The sequence below is a fragment of the Lithobates pipiens genome, unplaced genomic scaffold, assembly GCF_037356315.1.
Source record: "Lithobates pipiens isolate NorthernLeopardFrog02 unplaced genomic scaffold, aLitPip1_a1.2 Scaffold_8, whole genome shotgun sequence".
NCBI lineage: Eukaryota > Metazoa > Chordata > Amphibia > Anura > Ranidae > Lithobates > Lithobates pipiens.
In genome coordinates, this window is record NW_027507903.1 from 678470919 (window position 1) to 678492312 (window position 21394).

At 46.1% G+C, this 21394-nt stretch overlaps 1 protein-coding gene across 1 annotated transcript; it reads left to right on the forward strand.

Annotated features, from left to right (window-relative positions):
- The first annotated feature begins 3145 nt into the window (after window positions 1-3145).
- Window positions 3146-21018, forward strand: LOC143962024 (thialysine N-epsilon-acetyltransferase-like). Its single transcript, XM_077471365.1, has 6 exons — window positions 3146-3434; window positions 13765-13816; window positions 14228-14314; window positions 15605-15706; window positions 17088-17128; window positions 20432-21018. The coding sequence occupies exons 1-6, from the start codon at window positions 3369-3371 to the stop codon at window positions 20618-20620; spliced, it is 537 nt and encodes a 178-aa protein (XP_077327491.1). The 5' UTR covers window positions 3146-3368; the 3' UTR covers window positions 20621-21018.
- Window positions 21019-21394: the final 376 nt, after the last annotated feature.

Here is a 21394-nt window from a genome sequence, read left to right on the forward strand (position 1 = left end):
TGGGCGTGATCTACTTATGCCTTTGCCACTGCACATGAGCATGGGGGCCCTTGTTAATTTTATTGCTTTTTTTATTAATTTTATTTTTTATTTTTACACTGCCCCTTTCATTTTTATTTTTTATTTTTTTATCACTTTGATTGCTATCACAAGAAATATAAACATCCTTTGTGGCAACAATACAGCATGACAGGTCCTCTTTATGGAGAGATCTGGGGTCAGCAAGAACCCACATCTCTCCTCTACAATGGAAAACATGACAAGTACTCTTTGTAGAGAGATCTGAGGTCAGCAAGAACCTACATTTTTCTTCTACAATGGAAAGCATGACAGGTCCTCTTTATAGAGAGATCTGAGGTCAGCATGAACCCACATTTCTCCTCTACAATGAAAAGCATGCCAGGTCCTCTTATGGAGAGATCTGAGGTCAGTAAGAACCCACATCAATCCTCTACAATGGAAAGCATGACAGGTCCTCTTTATTGAGAGATCTGGGGTAAGCAAGAACCCACATCTCTCCTCTACCATGAAAAGCATGGCAGGTCCTCTTATGGATAGACCTGGGATGAGTTAGAACCCATCCCTCTCCTCTACTTTGGAAATCATGACAAGTCCTCTTTCTGGAAATATCTGAAGTCAGTAAGAACCCACATCTCTCCTCTACAATGGAAAAAATGACAGGTCCTCTTTCTAGAGAGATCCGAGGTCAGCAAGAACCCATATCTCTCCTCTACAATGAAAAGCATGACAGGTCCTCTTATGGAGAGATCCGGGATCAGTTAGAACACATCTTTCTCCTATACAATGGAAATCATGACAAGTCCTCTTTATGGAGAGATCTGAGGTCAGCATGAACCCACATTTCTCTTCTACAATGGAAAACATGACAGGTCCTCTTTATGGAGAGATCTGGGGTCAGCATGAACCCACATCTCTCCTCTACAATGGAAAGCATGACAGGTCCTCTTTATGGAGAGATCTGGGGTAAGCAAGAACCCACATCTCTCCTCTACCATGAAAAGCATGGCAGGTCCTCTTATGGATAGACCTGGGATGAGTTAGAACCCATCCCTCTCCTCTACTTTGGAAATCATGACAAGTCCTCTTTCTGGAAATATCTGAAGTCAGTAAGAACCCACATCTCTCCTCTACAATGGAAAAAATGACAGGTCCTCTTTCTAGAGAGATCCGAGGTCAGCAAGAACCCATATCTCTCCTCTACAATGAAAAGCATGACAGGTCCTCTTATGGAGAGATCCGGGATCAGTTAGAACACATCTTTCTCCTATACAATGGAAATCATGACAAGTCCTCTTTATGGAGAGATCTGAGGTCAGCATGAACCCACATTTCTCTTCTACAATGGAAAACATGACAGGTCCTCTTTATGGAGAGATCTGGGGTCAGCATGAACCCACATCTCTCCTCTACCATGAAAAGCATGGCAGGTCCTCTTATGGATAGACCTGGGATGAGTTAGAACCCATCCCTCTCCTCTACTTTGGAAATCATGACAAGTCCTCTTTCTGGAAATATCTGAAGTCAGTAAGAACCCACATCTCTCCTCTACAATGGAAAAAATGACAGGTCCTCTTTCTAGAGAGATCCGAGGTCAGCAAGAACCCACATCTCTCCTCTACAATGAAAAGCATGACAGGTCCTCTTATGGAGAGATCCGGGATCAGTTAGAACACATCTTTCTCCTATACAATGGAAATCATGACAAGTCCTCTTTATGGAGAGATCTGGGGTCAGCAAGAACCCACATTTCTCCTCTACAATGGAAAACATGGCAGGTTCTCTTTATGGAGAGATCTGGGGTCAGCAAGAACCCACATTTCTCCTCTACAATGGAAAACATGACAGGTCCTCTTTATGGAGAGATCTGGGGTCAGCAAGAACCCACATTTCTCCTCTACAATGGAAAACATGACAGGTCCTCTTTATGGAGAGATCTGGGGTCAGCAAGAACCTACATTTCTCCTCTACAATGAAAAGCATGGCAGGTCCTCTTTATGGAGAGATCTGGGGTAAGCAAGAACCCACATCTTTCCTCTACAATGAAAAGCATGGCAGGTCCTCTTATGGATAGACCTGGGATGAGTTAGAACCCATCCCTCTCCTCTACTTTGGAAATCAAGACAAGTCCTCTTTATTGAAAGATCTGAAGTCAGTAAGAACCCACATCTCTCCTCTACAATGAAAAGCATGACAGGTCCTCTTATGGAGAGATCCGGGATCAGTTAGAACACATCTTTCTCCTATACAATGGAAAACATGACAGGTCCTCTTTATGGAGAGATCTGAGGTCAGCATGAACCCACATTTCTCTTCTACAATGGAAAACATGACAGGTCCTCTTTCTAGAGAGATCCGAGGTCAGCAAGAACCCACATTTCTCCTCTACAATGAAAAGCATGACAGGTCCTCTTATGGAGAGATCTGGGGTCAGCAAGAAACCACATGAATTCTCTACAATGGAAATGATGACAAGTCCTCGTTAAAGAGAGATCTGAGGTCACCAAGGTCCTCTTTATGGAGAGATCTGGGGTCGGCAAGAACCCACATCTTTCCTCTACAATGAAAAGCATGGCAGGTCCTCTTTATGGATAGACCTGGGATGAGTTAGAACCCATCCCTCTCCTCTACTTTGGAAATCATGACAAGTCCTCTTTATTGAAAGATCTGAAGTCAGTAAGAAACCACATCTCTCCTCCACAATGGAAAACATGACAGGTCCTCTTTATGGAGAGATCTGGGGTCAGCAAAACAGGCCTTCTCGTCCAACATCAGTGTCTGGCCTCATAAATGTGTTTCTGGAAGAATGGTCAAACATTCCCATAGACACCCTCCTAAACCTTGTGGACGGCCTTCCCAGAAGAGGTGAAGCTCTTATAGCTGCAAAGGGCGGGGCCAGGTCAATATTGAACCCTACGGACTAAGACTGGGATGCCATTACCGTTCATGTGTGTGTAAAGGCAAGTGTCCCAATACTTTTGAAAATATAGTGTATCTAGGATCGGGGTCTGGTATAGATGAATGGAATCCCCGTCTTCTTTGCTGGCAGCAGATTCCTCAGCAGTGAACTGCCAACAAGCGGTTAAATTCTCCGTGGGGGGAGGGGCTAAGCTCAGATCATTGGATACAAGGTTTCCTCTGACACTCCTCTCTATGATCTGATCTCCTATGAAGTGGCTGCCAACAAAGGGTTACTTCTCAATGAGGTCATCGTACACAAGTGTGTGACAGGAGGAGTGAGACTCTGGTGAAGTCTGGATGGACTCTGACCAGGGAAGGCGGTGAGGGTTGGTTGGCAGAGGTGGTGGGGGCAGTGAGTGTACGTACATACGGCATATGTGAGCGACACCATGGCCGGATACAAGGTGCGAGCGGCGGAGCCGGGGGACTGCGAGGAAATCATGCGGATGATCCAGGTGAGATGATGGGACTTATATTCCTAATAGAAAGGCAGCAGATGACCCCCAACAGGAGTTCTCCTCTCTTCTCCTCTCCCTCTTCTCTCCTCTCCGTGCCCACTCCGAGCACATGGCTGGAAGTATGAATGGAATTCCAACCACAGCTAATGCTGGACTCCTAGAGACCATCTGCCCCTGGAAATGTGAGATGGAGGCCCTGTATGATTAGTAGAGTCTATGGATCTTATATGGGGGGCTTCCCTCCTCCTCCTACAACTGATATCTCATGGTAAAAAAAGAATTAAATCCTCAACAGTCTCTTCTATCTCTCCAGGACTCCATTGGTGAGATCCCTGTGCTGAGTTTCTGGGTCTGTACACCTGCTGTGCCCATTATGAGGGGTTCCCATCATCCCTGGGCTGAGTTCCTGGATCTGTACACCTGCTGTGCCCATTATAAGGGGTTCCCACCATCCCTGGGCTGAGTTGCTGGGTCTGTACACCTGCTGTGCCCATTATGAGGGGTTCCCACCATCCCTGGGCTGAGTTCCTGGGTCTGTACACCTGCTGTGCCCATTATGAGGGGTTCCCACCATCCCTGTGCTGAGTTTCTGGGTCTGTACACCTGCTGTGCCCATTATGAGGGGTTCCCACCATCCCTGGGCTGAGATCCTGGGTCTGTACACCTGCTGTGCCCATTATGAGGGGTTCCCACCATCCCTGGGCTGAGTTCCCGGGTCTGCACACCTGCTGTGCCCATTATGAGGGGTTCCCACCATCCCTGGGCTGAGTTCCCGGGTCTGCACACCTGCTGTGCCCATTATGAGGGGTTCCCACCATCCCTGGGCTGAGTTCCCGGGTCTGCACACCTGCTGTGCCCATTATGAAGGGTTCCCACCATCCCTGTGCTGAGTTCCCGGGTCTGTACACCTGCTGTGCCCATTATGAGGGGTTCCCACCATCCCTGGGCTGAGTTCCTGGGTCTGTACACCTGCTGTGCCCATTATGAGGGGTTCCCGGGTCTGTACACCTGCTGTGCCCATTATGAGGGGTTCCCACCATCCCTGGGCTGAGATCCTGGGTCTGTACACCTGCTGTGCCCATTATGAGGGGTTCCCACCATCCCTGGGCTGAGATCCTGGGTCTGTACACCTGCTGTGCCCATTATGAGGGGTTCCCACCATCCTTGGGCTGAGTTCCTGGGTCTGTACACCTGCTGTGCCCATTATGAGGGGTTCCCACCATCCCTCTGTTGTGTTTACAGGTCTGTACACCTGCTGTGCCCATTATGAGAGTCCCCATCATCCCTGTTGCTGAGATTCTGGGCCTGTACATTCCTTGTGCCCATTATGAGGGGTTCTCACCATTCCTGTGCTGAGTTCCTGGGTCTGTACACCCGCTGTGCCCATTGTGAGGGTTCCCATCCTCTCTGTGCTGATGTCCTTGGTCTGTACACCTGCTATGCCCATTATGAGGGTTTCCATCAACTCTGTGCTGAGTTCCCTGGTCTGTACACTGACTTTGCCCATTATGAGGGGTTCCCACCATCCCTGTGCTGAATTCCTTTGTCTGTACACTTGTTGTGCCCATTATGAGGGGTTCCCACCATCCCTCTGTTGAACTCCTGGATCTGTACACCCGCTGTGTCCATTATGAGGAGTTTCCACCATCCCTGTGCTGGGTTCCCGGGTCTGTACACCCGCTGTGCCCATTATGAGGCTCTGTAGGATATAAATGTTCTACATTCATGGGCCGAGTAGGTTTAGACCCTCTTTAGAGAGGATAAACATGCTCCACAGTCTCCACAACTTGTTTTGTGCTGAAAGTGTGAGATCTCCTTAAATTTTATTGATCTCTTCCACTTTGTGGAGTCAACATCCAACAGTGGGAGGTGCTGGCTTCTTCCAGTTTAGAAGAATGCATGTCTTAGCTGCATTTAGTAGGTGTCAAAAAATGTATATAATTTTTTTTTTTTTATTTTTTTTTTTTTTGGATGGTCGATACATAATGGGTAAAAAGCTGAGTCTTTCGAGAATTTGTAATCCTGTGAATTTTTGAACAATGTTCCTTGCTTCCCTCCAGTATGTAGGGATGAGCTTGGTGTTCGACTTGAACATCGGCCGATCATCTGTTCGGCGAATTCAGAACTTTTTGGACCGTTCGCACCAAATTCGTGTGGCATGAACGGCCCCACAATGCACTTGCGCCATCGCAATGCATTGCTGGCTCATGATTGGCCAAGCATGCACTGTGACCCGGCATGCTTGACCAATCACAGCGCGGGCAGTGAGGAGAGCCATAATTGGCCACAGGCAGGATGCACAGGGGGTTTAGTACACGCCCCACACTACACAAGGCCGCCACGCTGGAGGCCTTATATAGTGTGTTCTGGCGTGCAGGGAAAGAGCTAGATGGGAACGGACAGTGTGTTCTTTTCTCAGGCATCTTAAAGTGTTGTTGTGTGCCTCCAGCACAGTATACACCTGTATCTACCCTTTAATGCTGGTGTTCTCTAATATAGGCATCTGCAGGAATTAGTGGGTGTTGTGTGCCTCCAGCACAGTATACACCTGTATCTACCCTTTAATGCTGGTGTTCTCTAATATAGGCATCTGCAGGAATTAGTGAGTGTTGTGTGCCTCCAGCACAGTATACACCTGTATCTACCCTTTAATGCTGGTGTTCTCTAATACAGGCATCTGCAGGAATTAGTGGGTGATGTGTGCCTCCAGCACAGTATACACCTGTATCTACCCTTTATTGCTGGTGTTCTCTAATACAGGCATCTACAGGAATTAGTGAGTGTTGTGTGCCTCCAGCACAGTATACACCTGTATCTACCCTTTATTGCTGGTGTTGTCTGTTGCATATCTTGCATATTAGCCTTTAAAATTAGCACTTTTGATTTCAAACATTCGAGTCCCATAGACTTTAATGGGGTTCTAAAGTTCGTACGAATTTTAGGTCCGTTCGAAGGTTCTGGTGCGAACAGAAACCGGGGGGTGTTCGGCTCATCCCTACCAGTATGATTCTATTTTCGCAGCGGACTAAAATATGTGTAAAACATCGTACCTCTCCCCTCCTGGCATCTCCAACGTCTTAGGGTAAAATTTTATGGAGCATCTGCGGGGGGTGTGATATCACCTCGTCAGGATTTTAATTAGTCTCCTGAATCTTAGTGGACAACCTGACAATATTTTGTCGTTGGCTGAGCGTGAATGTATGGTTAATTTCTTTCTCCCGTTTCTCCAGCCAGGGTAGTTTCCAGTGTTCTGGTGGCGAAATCAGTAGGCTATATGTTTTTGAGAGCACTTGCGGCAATACCCCCATCGTCTGAGCAATATTCCTCCAAATGTGGCTAGACATCTACCATATCTTCCCAGAATCGGTATCAAGTGGAGAAAGTGATGGAGTTGTAGAGCATTCCAGAACGGCAAACAGAAGGTGCCGGTAGATTCCATTAATAAGGCAATGGAGGTCCAGCCCCCTGCCACTGGGAAGTGCGATGCCCAAACAGTTATTTCGTAGAGTAATTCTGATCTCTAAGGCTGGGGGGGAACCAAGGGTTCCCAATGATGGGCAACAGTGGTAAATCCATGGTCAAGAGAGAGGTCTTTGTAAATATATGTGCACAGCTACGTACTGTAGGGCCAATCGGGGGAATGCAGCTTTAAGGATGATGGTAGATTATCAAAGCGCCAAGGCACTCTGTTTAGTGGAACGTCCGTCTGTGCTTGTTCATTTTGTAGCCAGAGTTTTCCAGCGGAGTGATGGTTCCAGTCTATGAGGCGTCCTATTTGAACTGCCTGGTAATATTTTAGAACGTCCGGAAGGGCAATACCACCGAACTGTTTAGGGATAGAAGCGAGTGGGGGGTGTGTGGTCTCTTGTGCGCCCAGATAAATTTAATGAATATGGAGTAGACCTGTTTGAAATACTTTGAGATGTAGATACTTGGGTAAGATATACATCTTTAAAAGATTGCATCTTTTTCCGAACCAGGAATGTAGACCTCGATTCTGCATCTCTAACGGGCTATGGTTTCTGGTCAGGAGAGGGGGGGGGGGGTAGTTGAGTTCAAAGACCCTAGATAAGTTAGGTGGGATATGTGTTCCCAGGTATTTTAGGGCTGTCTCTGTCCACTTCAAATTAAAATTTTTAGCTGTAAGGTTCTGAGGAGCGCGGGAGGGGGACCCCCACTCCCATAGCTTCTGATTTAACGAAATTGATCCGCAAGTTGGAAAGCTTTCCATAGTCATCAAATTCATGAACAAGGTTGGCAAGTGATACGGAGGGGTTAGTGAGGGAGAAGATCAAGTCGTCGGCATAAGCGGAAATTGTATGCTGTCTGTTCCCTACCTGATCCCCCAGAGATATCCGGGGTAGTTGGATCGCACACAGAAAGGGTTCCAGAGAGAGAGGGCAAAGAGCAGGGGGGATAATGGGCATCCCTGCCTTGTTCTGTTTTGGGAAAGGGGTCGGAAAGGATCCCATTGGCTGGCTTTCACTTGAGCCGTTGGGTTGGAGTATAACTTGGTGACCCACTGTAGCATATGTTCTCCCAGGCCAATGTGACGTTGGATGGCAAACGTGAATCACCAGATCACGGGGTCGAACTTTTTTTTTTTTTTTTTAGCATCCGTTCCTATTAGAGCAAGGGGGGGGTCTGACTCCTGTGTCGTGTGGATGAGATTCAATATTTTTTAAGCGCATTATCGCGTGCGTCTCTAGTTTGGAAGAAATCCCCCTTGATCAAGGTGAATTGGAGGTTGTAGATTTTGTGTAATTCGCGTGGCAATAATTTTTGTAAACCGTTTTAAGATCACAGTTCAAGAGAGAGGTCTATAGCTGCCACAGCAAGCTCTTTACCTTCATTGGGGATCACCATGACATGGGCTTTTAAGGTGTCTCTAAGGAAGAGTATTTCGTACCCCAGTCCATTGAACAGATCTACTACTAGATGGGGGGGGGGGGGCAGGAGTGGTAGTAATTGTTTGTAGTATTGAAGTGGAAAACCATCGGGGCCCGGGGCCTTGCCTGTCTTTGAAATTTTAAGTGCATTCTGTAGTTCTTCTAAAGTAATTAGTGCTTCCAACTCATCACCCATACCTCCAGGGGTCAGCTGGGGGAGCTGAGAGGAGGCTATGTAGTCTTCTATCTGTATCTGGGAAGGGGACTGGTCTGGCAGGTTGTACAGAAAAGAGTAGAATTCTTGAACTTCTTTAAAGCCCTGGGCAATATGTTTTAAGGAGTGCTGCTTTTTGGCCTTGGGGTATAATAATCTGAGCGCTAGATGAGGCTAGTTTTTGTTCCCAGATCGATCTGGCTAGCTTTCTGCCACATTTATCTTCAGACTCATAACGCAGTCTTCTGTATCTTTTGTATGGTTTCATTAGCTCAGTATCTCAATATGTCTGATGTCTGTTTGCGGAGAGATAAGAGGTCCCTTTCAAGCGCTGGGATCAGGTCGTGTTTATGCGCCTCCACCCTGTGGATGTCGTGGAGAAGGGACAAAAGTTTCTCCTCGCGTTGCCTTTTGAGCCTGGATCCATGCTTAATGAGGATACCTCTGATAACTCCCTTGTGGACCTCCCAAAGGATCCCCCACATGGCAGTCAGGTTGTTTATTAGTCTGAAAGTACAGACATTAGTTCTTTTCGACCTCTCTTCCATTGTTTCGGGGGTTTCCAGGAGGCTTTCATTTAACTTCCAGAATCTGGGTCTAGAGTAGAGTTACCACTTTTTCTTTAAACCAAACCCGAACAAGCCCCGTCGCCGGGGAAAGAACATCAGACAATTCTGTACTGGGACGGAGTTTGCCCCAGGAATGAAAATAGGGCTGGCAGGTCTCCTGGCGATCGCAGTGTAAAGGAGCACTGGTCTCTGCGCAAGGTGGCAGAGAGGGTGTATCCCCGTCTGTATGTGATGTTTTGACCGACAGGCCTCGTCCAGAAAGGGGCAAAGCATAGCCCACCGTTGCAATGTGGCTCTTAAACTGTCTGGGAGTATTTTTATTTTTATTTTTTTTTTTATTTTTTTTTTTTATGAGTGTGCATTAAAGTTCTAAGCTTTTCTGAGGACTGTCTCCTTGAGTGTGTATCTGTGCAGCCTGCAGATCACATCTCTCGGTCTATTGTGGTCAATAGAGCGGGGTCCCAGTGCTCTGTGAATTCGATCAAATTCTACCTGGCTAGGGAGGGCATCTCCGGAGACTCTCTGGAAGATCGCAGTGGCTGTTTTTGGTAGGTCCTCAGGACCTATCGCCTCAGGTTGGCCTTTAATCCTCCAGATTGTTTCTTCTGCTCCTATCTTCCATGTCCTCAAGATGGAGCTGTAGGGATACTGCGGCGTCTATGTGGGCTTCTTGTATGGACTCCAGCACCAACACCCGCTGGCTCAGTGCCACTATAGAGTACTCCCCTGTAGTTAACCTGGTGGACAGGGATTTAACTTCTCTAACTACCTGTAAGTCCTTGCGGTGCTTCTCCTCCAGGCGCCTATGAGCAGCTCTATGTTCGAATTGGTCGGGAGGGCCTGGAGAATGGCTCGGAGTCCAGCATCCATTTGAAGGGACAGGGCTGCAGCGAAGGGTTCCGAGAGGTGGATGGGAGATCCTGTGGAACAACCAAGTAGGAGTCTGAGTCACACAAAGCGCCTGGCGAGGCCACGTGAGTGTGGGCAAGAGGTTGCGGGTGGGGGTCCTCCTGGGGCTGCCACCTTATGTTTCGGGGTGGCCTGGGCATCTGGGGAAGTAACATTCAATCCTGCGCTGGTTTTAGCTGTCTGTTTTTTTTTTTTTTTTTTTTTTTTTTCTCCCCCCCCCTTCGTTTTTCATTTACTGACAGTGGGCATACCATAATCATCAGAGATTTACGAGTCATGTAAGCCGGGCAAGGCAGGTGCAGGCCAGGAGCTCTAGCTACATGCGTCTAACCACCTGCATGTCCAGAACACATCCCCCCCCCCCCCCACTACCATGTTTTAAAGCCAACGATCGGCTCCCTTGTAAAAGCAATCCAAGTGGCTAACTAGCCACTGTATTGCTTTTACAAGCATCGGGATGAGACACCCCCCCCCCCCCCCCTCCCGCCGCCTTCCACAGCACTACCGAAATCTCCTGTACCACTGCGAGTCCCGATCGACCAGCCATCTGATCATGGAGCCCAACAAAGACTGGATCCACTTTTTTGGGCTCTATGGTATAGTAGGGTGACCAAATGGTCTGGGGACAAGACTGTCCCTGGTTTTGTCTCTGGCAGGGCCTCTAATAAGCCAGTACAGCCAGCCCTGTTATACCAGGCCCAGTGTCCTTAGCTCAGCAGGGGTGGCCGAGCAGCCTCACCGATGATCGGGCCGCCGTGTGGAGAGTTACAAGCACCGATCTGTGTGGCTTTCAATGAAGCAGCTGACAGCCGCTCCTCCTCCTCCTCCTCCTCCTCCCTTTTCCACAGCTGTCAGCTGCTTCACTGAGATCGGTGCTTGTAACTCCCCCCTGCCGCCCTGATCTTCCCCCACTGTCCAGCGAATATCCCTTAATCTCTGGGCCCCTGTGCCCTCCTCCAGCTCCCTGCATCCTCCTACAGTTTCCCCTCTCATCCTGGATCTGTCAGGATGGAGAGCAGATGAAGGAGCCAGTATATATGTTGTTTACCAGCTCCTTCCTTTTCTGAATGAACCAAATCAGCAAATCTGTCCATTCATAAATGAGCATTTGTAAACTGTTCCTTCTGCTGCCGTCTAAGAATGGGGAGGAGCTTCTGTCTCCAGTGCAGCTGTGGCTGCAGAGAAAGGGACTGAGGGATCAGTGTCCTCAGTCCCTTTTCCTGTGTCAAAGGGGGATGTTAATAAATATTTGAAAATGTAATTGTAAACATAATGGGGAAAAAAAACACTAACACCGGCCACTCCCCCTCCCTCCCCCCAAAAAAAGTATTGTGGGGAAAAAAAAGTGTATGTGTGCATATATTTATCTATTTTTTACACTGTCCACTGATTCGATCCATTGCAAACCTCCTATCCCCTAAAAAAAAATGTAAAAAGAGAAATTAAATTGTATGAATTGAAAAAAGAATAAAAAAATAAACTGACACTGTCCACTGCTCTACTGACAACATCCATCAATAGACCACCACATCACGAAACACAATTTTTTCTTAAGAAAAAAAAAAATGTAAGATAATAAAAAAATAAAATAAAAAAAAATATATAATGTGTATACACACACACACACACACACACACACACACACACACACACACACACACACACACACAGTGCCTTGCGAAAGTATTCGGCCCCCTTGAACTTTTCAACCTTTTGCCACATTTCAGGCTTCAAACATAAAGATATAAAATTTAAAAATTTTGTGAAGAATCACCAACAAATGAGACACAATTGTGAAGTGGAACGAAATCTATTGGATATTTTAAACTTTTTTAGCAAATAAAAAACTGAAAAGTGGTGCGTGCAAAATTATTCGGCCCTTTTACTTTCAGTGCAGCAAACTCACTCCAGAAGTTCAGCGAGGATCTCTGAATGATCCAATGTTGTCCTAAATGACTGATGGTGATAAATAGAATCCACCTGTGTGTAATCAAGTCTCTGTATAAATGCACCTGCTCTGTGATAGTCTCAGGGTTCTGTTGAAAGCGCAGAGAGCATCATGAAGACCAAGGAACACACCAGGCAAGTCCGTAATACTGTTGTGGAGAAGTTTAAAGCCGGATTTGGATACAAAAAGATTTCCCAAGCTTTAAACATCCCAAGGAGCACTGTGCAAGCGATCATTTTGAAATGGAAGGAGTATCAGACCACTGCAAATCTACCAAGACATGGCCGTCCCTCTAAACTTTCAGCTCAGACAAGGAGAAGACTGATCAGAGATGCAGCCAAGAGGCCCATGATCACTCTGGATGAACTGCAGAGTACTACAGCTGAGGTGGGAGAGTCTGTCCATAGGACAACAATCAGTCGTACACTGCACAAATCTGGCCTTTATGAAAGAGTGGCAAGAAGAAAGCCATTTCTCAAAGATATCCATAAAAAGTCTAAATTTGCCACAAGCCACCTGGGAGACACACCAAACATGTGGAAGAAGGTGCTCTGGTCAGATGAAACCAAAATCAAACTTTTTGTCCACAATGCAAAATGATATGTTTGGCGTAAAAGCAACACAGCTCATCACCCTCAACACACCTTCCCCACTGTCAAACATGGTGGTGGCAGCATCATGGTTTGGGCCTGCTTTTCTTCAGCAGGGACAGGGAAGATGGTTAAAATTGAGGGGAAGATGGATGCAGCCAAATACAGGACCATTCTGGATGAAAACCTGTTGGAGTCTGCAAAAGACCTGAAACTGGGACAGAGATTTATCTTCCAACAAGACAATGATCCCAAACATACAGCAAAATCTACAAAGGAATGGTTCACAAATAAACGTATCCAGGTGTTAGAATGGCCAAGTCAAAGTCCAGACCTGAATCCAATCGAGAATCTGTGGAAAGAGCTGAAAACTGCTGTTCACAAACGCTCTCCATCCAACCTCACTGAGCTCCAGCTGTTTTGCAAGGAAGAATGGGCAAGAATTTCAGTCTCTCGATGTGCAAAACTGATAGAGACATACCCCAAGCGACTTGCAGCTGTAATCGCAGCAAAAGGTGGCTCTACAAAGTATTAACGCAAGGGGGCCCAATCATTTTGCACGCCCCACTTTTCATTTTTTTATTAGTTAAAAAAGTTTCAAAAATCCAATAGATTTCGTTCCACTTCACAATTGTGTCCCACTTGTTGCTGATTCTTCACAAAAAATAAAAATTTGATTTATCTTTGAAGCCTGAAATGTGGCAAAAGGTTGAAAAGTTCAAGGGGGCCGAATACTTTCGCAAGGCACTGTACTGCACATGATAACATATTGGTCAGTCCATAGTGCATCAACATGGGAGGCAGAGATCCAGAAGGCTTATGCATTTCTTCCTCAGAGCCAACTGAGGTTTTTTACCTTGAAATCTTTCTTTCTTTCTTTCTCCTCTTTCTTTCTTTCTCCTCTTTCTTTCTTTCTTTCTTTCTTTCTTTCTTTCTTTCTTTCTTTCTTTCTTTCTCCTCTTTCTTTCTTTCTCCTCTTTTCTTTTCCCTTTCCCTACTGCCCCATAGAGAACTTCTAACATGATTCCACATAAGGAAAAGGAGGACAAGTGGGGCCATCTAGTGGTCGAAATTGGCAACTACATGCTAACCCTACAGTGCGGGGCTTCATACATAAATAACATGACCCTAAATAAGGACAAGTGGGGACATCTAGTGGCATAAATTGTGGACTACACTTCAGCTAATTTTATATCTGTATTTTCCAGGAATTGGCGGACTATGAGAAGTTGTCGGATCAGGTGAAGAATACAGCGGAAGGTAGGTGGAGTTGCAATCTCGTTATTGATGGCTGACGACACCCACTTTGGGGTATTTGGAGAGAGGGAGGAATGTTCCGGGTCAGATATAATTTTCTGCACATATTTGGGATAATCGGATCGTCCAATCAGAAAATTGGAAAAAAATCTGTTGGGTTAGGTGACATTTAGCCCTGTCGCCATTTTTTCCTAAAAAAAAAAAAAAAAAAAAAAAAAAAAAAAACCTCCTGTGCTGTACCTATTTATACCCCTGTGCCCAACCCCACCCCTCGTACCTCCTATATTGCCTTTGCCCTAATGATAGATTTTCTACACATGCACCACTCCTGTGTACTTTGCATAGACTCAGTTTAGAGATTGGCATCCATATTTTACCGCTCCCCATTTTTCTTATTTTATTTTTCTTACACAGGGCTGCGCCGTGACGGATTTGAGGAGCCCTCCCCTCTATTCCGCTGCTTAGTGGCCGAGGCAGAAGATGAACAGAAAACAGCAGAAGGTATCAGATGGGGCAAATGTACTCATTGTGGGAGTGGCTCTATTATTATTATTATTATTAATATTAATTATTATTCCATGACAGCAGGGCATTCTATCATTGTGCTTCATACACATCTGGGAAGGATGCAGTACACACAATTAACCAGTAGAGGGCAGTTTGTCACCATTTCTGCTTCCATCCCAATGTTTGTCATAACTGATACAAAGTTTCTTTCACATAAATGATACAAATGAAGGAAGAACGTCAAACAATGAAACAAAAGAGGATCAGCACTAAAGAGTGAATAGTGTGAAGCCGAATTCTCAGTCTATCATTCTGTTTCATCAGAAATAGTACAATATAGTTCAATTCATCCGAGAATGTGAGTACATTAATGAGCATTACTCATCACATCTCCTCGCCTCTGTTCTCCGCCCCACCCCATGGTTCCTCGCCTCTGTTCTCCACCCCATCCCATGGCTCCTCGCCTCTGTTCTCCGCCCCATCCCATGGCTCCTCGCCTCTGTTCTCCGCCCCATCCCATGGCTCCTCGCCTCTGTTCTCCGCCCCACCCCATGGCTCCTCGCCTCTGTTCTCCGCCCCACCCCATGGCTCCTCGCCTCTGTTCTCCGCCCCACCCCATGGCTCCTCGCCTCTGTTCTCCGCCCCACCCCATGGCTCCTCGCCTCTGTTCTCCGCCCCACCCCATGGCTCCTCGCCTCTGTTCTCCGCCCCACCCCATGGCTCCTCGCCTCTGTTCTCCGCCCCACCCCATGGCTCCTCGCCTCTGTTCTCCGCCCCACCCCATGGCTCCTCGCCTCTGTTCTCCGCCCCACCCCATGGCGCCTCGCCTCTGTTCTCCGCCCCACTCCATGGCGCCTCGCCTCTGTTCTCCGCCCCACTCCATGGCGCCTCGCCTCTGTTCTCCGCCCCATGGCTCCAACTTCAGATAGATGCAGTTGCACTCCATTTCACCAGAGCTTGGTGAATTAGGTGAAGTTCTGCTGATTTCCCACATTCACTAAGCTCTGGGGGAAAAAAATAGTGCAACTGCATTTGCAAAGTGCACAGACTATTTGCCTTTAATAGTGTGTGTGTGTGTGTGTATATATGTGTGTGTGTGTGTATATATATATATATATATATATATATATATATATATATATATATATATATATATATATATATATATATATATATATATATATATATATATATAATATATAAAAAATTTTTTTTTTTTTTTTTTTTTCTGTTCCTCATTCAAAGAATATGAAATATAAACTGGGCCCACTCTTATGTTTTCAGGCCCACGGCTGGTGGGTTACGCTCTGTCCTACTACAGCTACAGCACGTGGAACGGGCGATCGTTGTACCTAGAGGACCTCTATGTCATGCCGTCATACAGAGGTGGAGTATACCGGATTTATGATTTGGGGGAGGGGTTAGACATGTGCACTGACAAAAAATTCTTTCATTTTAGTATTGTTGGGGTTGTTGTGTGTGTGTGTGTGTGTGTGTGTGGTTTGTTTGTTTGTTTTGTTTTTTTGTTATTTCGGAAGTTCGAAAATCTGAAAAGGAAAATTTGAAATGACTTTTAACCACTTCAGCACCGGAAGCTTTTACCCCCTTCCTGACCAGAGCACATTTTGTGATTCGGCACTGCATTGCTTTAACTGACAACTGCGATTTGGCTCCCATACAAAATTTACTTCCTTTTTTTTTCCCACAACTAGAGCTTTCTTTTGGTGGTATTTGATCACCTGCATGGTGTGTTTCTTTCTTTCTTCTTCTTTCTTCTTCCCGTTCTGCCGCTCCGTGATCGCCGGTCCCACGGGTACGGTCAAGCTGTACACGGCACACATTCCCCATGCTAGCTCCTCCAATTACAGGGGACGTACACGTACGCCCATTTGTCCACTGCCGCCATTGTGCTGACATATATTGGCGGTCGGCAAGTAGTTAAATTTATAGGTTTTGGAATTTCCTTTCAAATTTTGGCTGTTTGTGAATGTAACAGATACAAATTTTATCTGAAATAACGAATGCCGTATCCAAACAAATCTAATGTAACAAATTAATACCCTGTTTCCCTGAAAATAAGACCTAGCGTGACTGTCAATGATGGCTGTAATATAAGCCCTACCCTGAAAATAAGACCTACAAGGACTTTAACTAGGGCTTATATTGCAGCCATCACTGACAATCACGCTAGGTCTTATTTTCGGGGAAACGGGGTACTAAATAATATTATTAGATCATTGTGGTTCCATTCGTTTAGATATGGCATTCGTAACTTCGGATAACGGCGTACTCGTTACATTATACAAACAGCCAAATTTGATAGGAAAATTCCAATTCCTATAGTTTAATAGTTATTATATGTTCGTTATTTCAAAATTTCAGATTTTCATTCTTGTTTTCGGATTTCCAAATGCGAAATTTAGGAATTTAGAATTAACAAATTTTTTGTCCAAATGTTTAAACAAATTCAGAACTAAATGAAATACACATGTCTAATGGGGGGGGGGGGGGGGGAAGGAGAGCCATCCAGATCACATGATCACACCCCCCCCCCCCCACACCTCAATATGATGTCATAATGTAAGATGCATGTTTTTATCCCTCCAGGATATATATATATAATTTTTTTTTTTTTTTTTTTTTTTTGTTTCTCCTTCCCGGGCCCCTATGTGCAGCACTGACAGCTAGATCCTTATAGGTCCCTTCCTCTCACATATATAAGTACATGGCGTCTCCTCCATATACTGACCCTTCTTGTCTCCGACAGGTAAAGGCGTCGGCTCCAAGCTGCTGACGGCTACAGCGGAGGTAAGTGCACTCCATATAAAAAAAAAAAAAAAAAATATATATATATATATATATAATTATATTTTAGAATACACGCGGGGTAATATTTAATGTGCGGACCGGGGGAGGAGGGGGGGGGTTGTAGAGATGGGTAGTGTTCATGGCCTGGACTTATTACAACCTGGAAGAGGCCCCAACCTGCCCAGAGTGTAACCGGCAAATTGTCAGACGCTGTGCACCGTACTAAGAAACTACTAATGTATATTCCATTGAGGAACTAGCTGCGTGTGCAGGTGTGCGCTCCTAGTCCTAACTGATAGCCAAGGGTTCTATAGAGCTCCAGTTTTATTACAACTTAAAAACAAAAAAAGGGAAGGAAAAAAAATAAATAAATAAAAATAAAAAGCCATCCCCGATCGCAGTCTGTAATTTTTATCAATCTCGGGAGCAGTGACTCCTATTGGTTAAATGCCAATCTGCATAACATTGGAGAACTAGCTGCCTGCAATGGGTGTGTGCTACTAGTCCTAACTTTCAGACTGCAATCAGCAATGGCAACCTAAAAAAAAGACATTGCTGATCACAATCTGTAATTTGTATCAATCTTGGGCGCAGTCACCCCCTGCTGGGAGAATGCTGAACTACGTTCCATTGGAGAACGACGTTCCATTGGAGAACAAGCTGTGTGCACAGGCGTGCGCACCTAGTCCAACCTGCTTTGTTACTGACAGCTAAGAGGTTCTATAGAGATGCGTGATGCATTAAAGTCCATGAAAAATCTAAAAAAAAATGAAAGGCTAATATGCAAGTTGGTGTCAAAAAGTGTTTGGGGACCCGGGTCCTGTCCCAGGGGACATGGATCAATGCAAGCAAAATTTTTAAAAACTGAAGCTTTTTCAGGAGCAGTGATTTTAATAATGCTTAAAGTGAAACAATAAAAGTGAAATATTCCTTTAACTATCATGCCTGGGGGTGTCTTATAGTATGCCTGTAAAGTGGCACATTTTTCCCGTGTTTAGAACCATACCACAGCAAAATAACATTTCTAAAGGAAAAAAATGTCATTTAAAACTGATCGCGGCTGTAATGAATTGTCTGGTTTTGCCAATATAGTTAAAATTCATTGAAAAAAAGAGCATGGGTTCATTACCAAGCCCTTCAGGTCTGGTATGGATTTTAAGGGGAACCCTGCTCCTTTCTTTCTTTCTTTCTTTCTTTCTTTCTTTCTTTCTTTCTTAATGACTGTCCTTGCTGGCCCAGCTCCTCTGCTTCACCCCCCCCCCCCCCCGCCTCCTTCCCTGCATTGAAGAAAGTAAAAAAAATCTACTGTATATAATACTGGCCCCCATTTTTGTGTACTTTTTCTTACAGGCAGTCAAAGGCGGTCAGGCAGCCAATAGAAAGAGAGCAGCTCATTCTATAGGCAGATCAGCACCCGATATCGAAGGGGGTGTCTTGCTTTATATAATAAAAAAAAAAAAAATTGCATAGCCGTTTGCCCAGTAAAGGTGCGTGTGCATTTGTTCTGTGTGAACAGGGAAAAGAAGCAAACAATTCCCCCCCCAAACAAATGTTACTAAGTCCTCTCCTGTGCAGGACAAAAGGTTTTTCATTGACTTAAAGTGGGAATTCCCACATTTGCCCACTAGGTGGCAATAAGTGTCATAGGAAATTCTTATGGTGCTTGGCACCATCTAGTGGGCAAACAGAGTATTTCCCATTTTTAAATCCATGAACTGTGGCTAGGGTCCGGCGGTCCCCCTGCGGGGACTGTGGTTAGGGTCCAGCGGTCCCCCTGCGTTTTCTGTATTATGAATCTCTTGAGGATTTGTCCCTGAGATACTGATTAGACACAGGGCCCTTTAAAAGTTTCAATGCTGGGGGTCCCTCCTCATCTATAACTCCCCCCCCCTCCCCCTCCCCTCCCCCCCACCAGGCCAGCTGAGCATGAAATTCTGAATTGTATAAATGTGAAGAGGAAGAGAAGGGGGAGGGGGATTAGTGTCCTGGAGACGGGACGCAGAGGTCGTAATTTGAGAGTCCCCATTGTCTTCTTCCAGTCAGTCCGGTATTTTTTCTTCTACTTCCTGTACCAATTATCTCTGGAGAAACACTCTGAAAGTCTGAATTCTTCTGATCTTCTCATTGCCACCATATACACTATATTCCCAAAAGTATTGGGACGCCTGCCTTTACACGCACATGAACTTTAATGGCATCCCAGTCTTAGTCCGTAGGGTTCAATATTGAGTTGGTCCACCCTTTGCAGTTATAACAGCTTCAACTCTTCTGGGAAGGCCGTCCACAAGGTTTAGGAGGGTGTCTATGGCAGGGGGTCTCAAACTGGTGGCCCTCCCGCTGTTTCAAAACTACAAGTCCCATGAGGCATTGCAAGGCTGACAGTTACAAGCCTGACTCCCATAGGCAAAGGCATGATCAGGCATGAACAGCTGGAGGGCCACCAGTTTGGTCAAACATTCCCATAGACCACAGGTCTCAAACTGGTGGCCCTCCAGCTGTTCATGCCTGATCATGCCTTTGCCTATGGGAGTCAGGCTTGTAACTGTCAGCCTTGCAATGCCTCATGGGACGTGTAGTTTCGTAACAGCTGGAGGGCCACCAGCTTGGAGACCTGTGGTCTATGGGAATGTTTGACCATTCTTCCAGAAGAGCTTTTTGTGGGGTCAGGGCACTTGTGTTGGATGTGAAGGCCTGGCTCACAGTCTCCGCTCTATTTCATCCCAAAGTTGTTCTATTGGGTTGAGGTCAGGACTATGTGCAGGCCAGTCGAGTTCCTCCACCCCAAACTCCTTCATCCATGTCTTCATGGACCTTGCTTTGTGCACTGGTCCAAATCAATTTGGTAGGGGGGGGGGATTAAGGTGATATTTTTCATAGCGATATTCTGTGTTGAGGTTTGCAGCCACCAGGGGGTGCAATGGTTGGCATGTCAGTCATTGAAATTGGCATCATTGCTGAACAAATGGGGTGTGTGTTAAGCAACACTGAGACCCCAGGAGAGTGGCCAGGCTGACCTGGAGAGGATGGAGTTGTGGACACTTTCACAGGTAGGCCCCTCCCACATTGTAATATAAGAATTATAATGGGGGTGATATGCAGACCCCAGATCTGGGAATATGAGTAATACACTCAGATGGACACGAGACCCCCCCCCCACTTAGTGTGGTTTTGTAGTAACAGGATGATCCCTTGAAGGGAGGGGGAGGGGGAGGGGGGTCTCTATATTCTGGTTGCTGTAAAATCAGCTGATGTTATAATGGTGGCTGTGCCGGTCCTCACTTTGTCTCTCCTCTCCCTCCTCAGCTGTGCCTGTCTCTGGGTTGCGCCCGTCTCCAGCTCTCTGTCCTGGACTGGAACCAGCCGGCCATCTCCTTCTACCAGTCCCGCGGGGGACGCAACTTATCTGACGAGGAGGGGTGGCGCATGATCCGGTTCCTCCCCGATGACCTGCGGCGGATGATTTCCAAGAACGCCGAGCGGGACTCTATATGATGCAGCGTAGCTTCGCCTCTTTTTTTTTTTTCCCCACGAGGAATTTTTAGGGGGCGCTCCACCCAAAACTGATATTACAAGCTGATTCACTGGCTGCTTTTATCTACGGTCTGTGCGGCCGCGTTCACAACTCCACCTACCTCGGGGGAGGGGATTCAGCCTGATCAGAAGCTACTGAGTGAGCCCATCAAAGACCATCAGTTATGGGTGAAGTGCTGATTTAGATTCCCTACCTAGCTTTGATAGGTACTAGGTATCATCTGACCCCCCCCCCCTCAAGTGGACCTTCCTGAATCTTGAATAAGACTGTGAAAATTGGTATTTTTTTTGAATGGGTTTTATTCTCATTGGACTTTTGTTGAATGGTCTCAAAAGTAAAAATAAAGCCTTGAACTGTACGAGGTTTCCTGAAAGTGCAAATGAAAGAGAGTCAGAGGAGTTCCCAACTCCGCCCACTGTGCTATCTCTGCTTTGGCGTGTTGAAGGATCCCTAATTTATGCTGTTAATGCCCCTCTTCCCCCCCCCCCCCCCCCAACTCCTATGATCCTCTTAAGAACCTTACTACCCCATCTGGAGGCCACCCCCTGGATGTTGGTGGTGGGGGGATTTATATATAATATACTGCCCCTCTGCTGGCTGTGCAATGGATAATGGAGAAGGTGGGTTCATATGTACCACCTCTGCTGCCCTTCCCCTAGATATTGCAGGAGGTGGGTTCATATCTACTGCTGCCCTTCCCCTAGATGTTACAGGAGGTGGGTTCATATCTACCG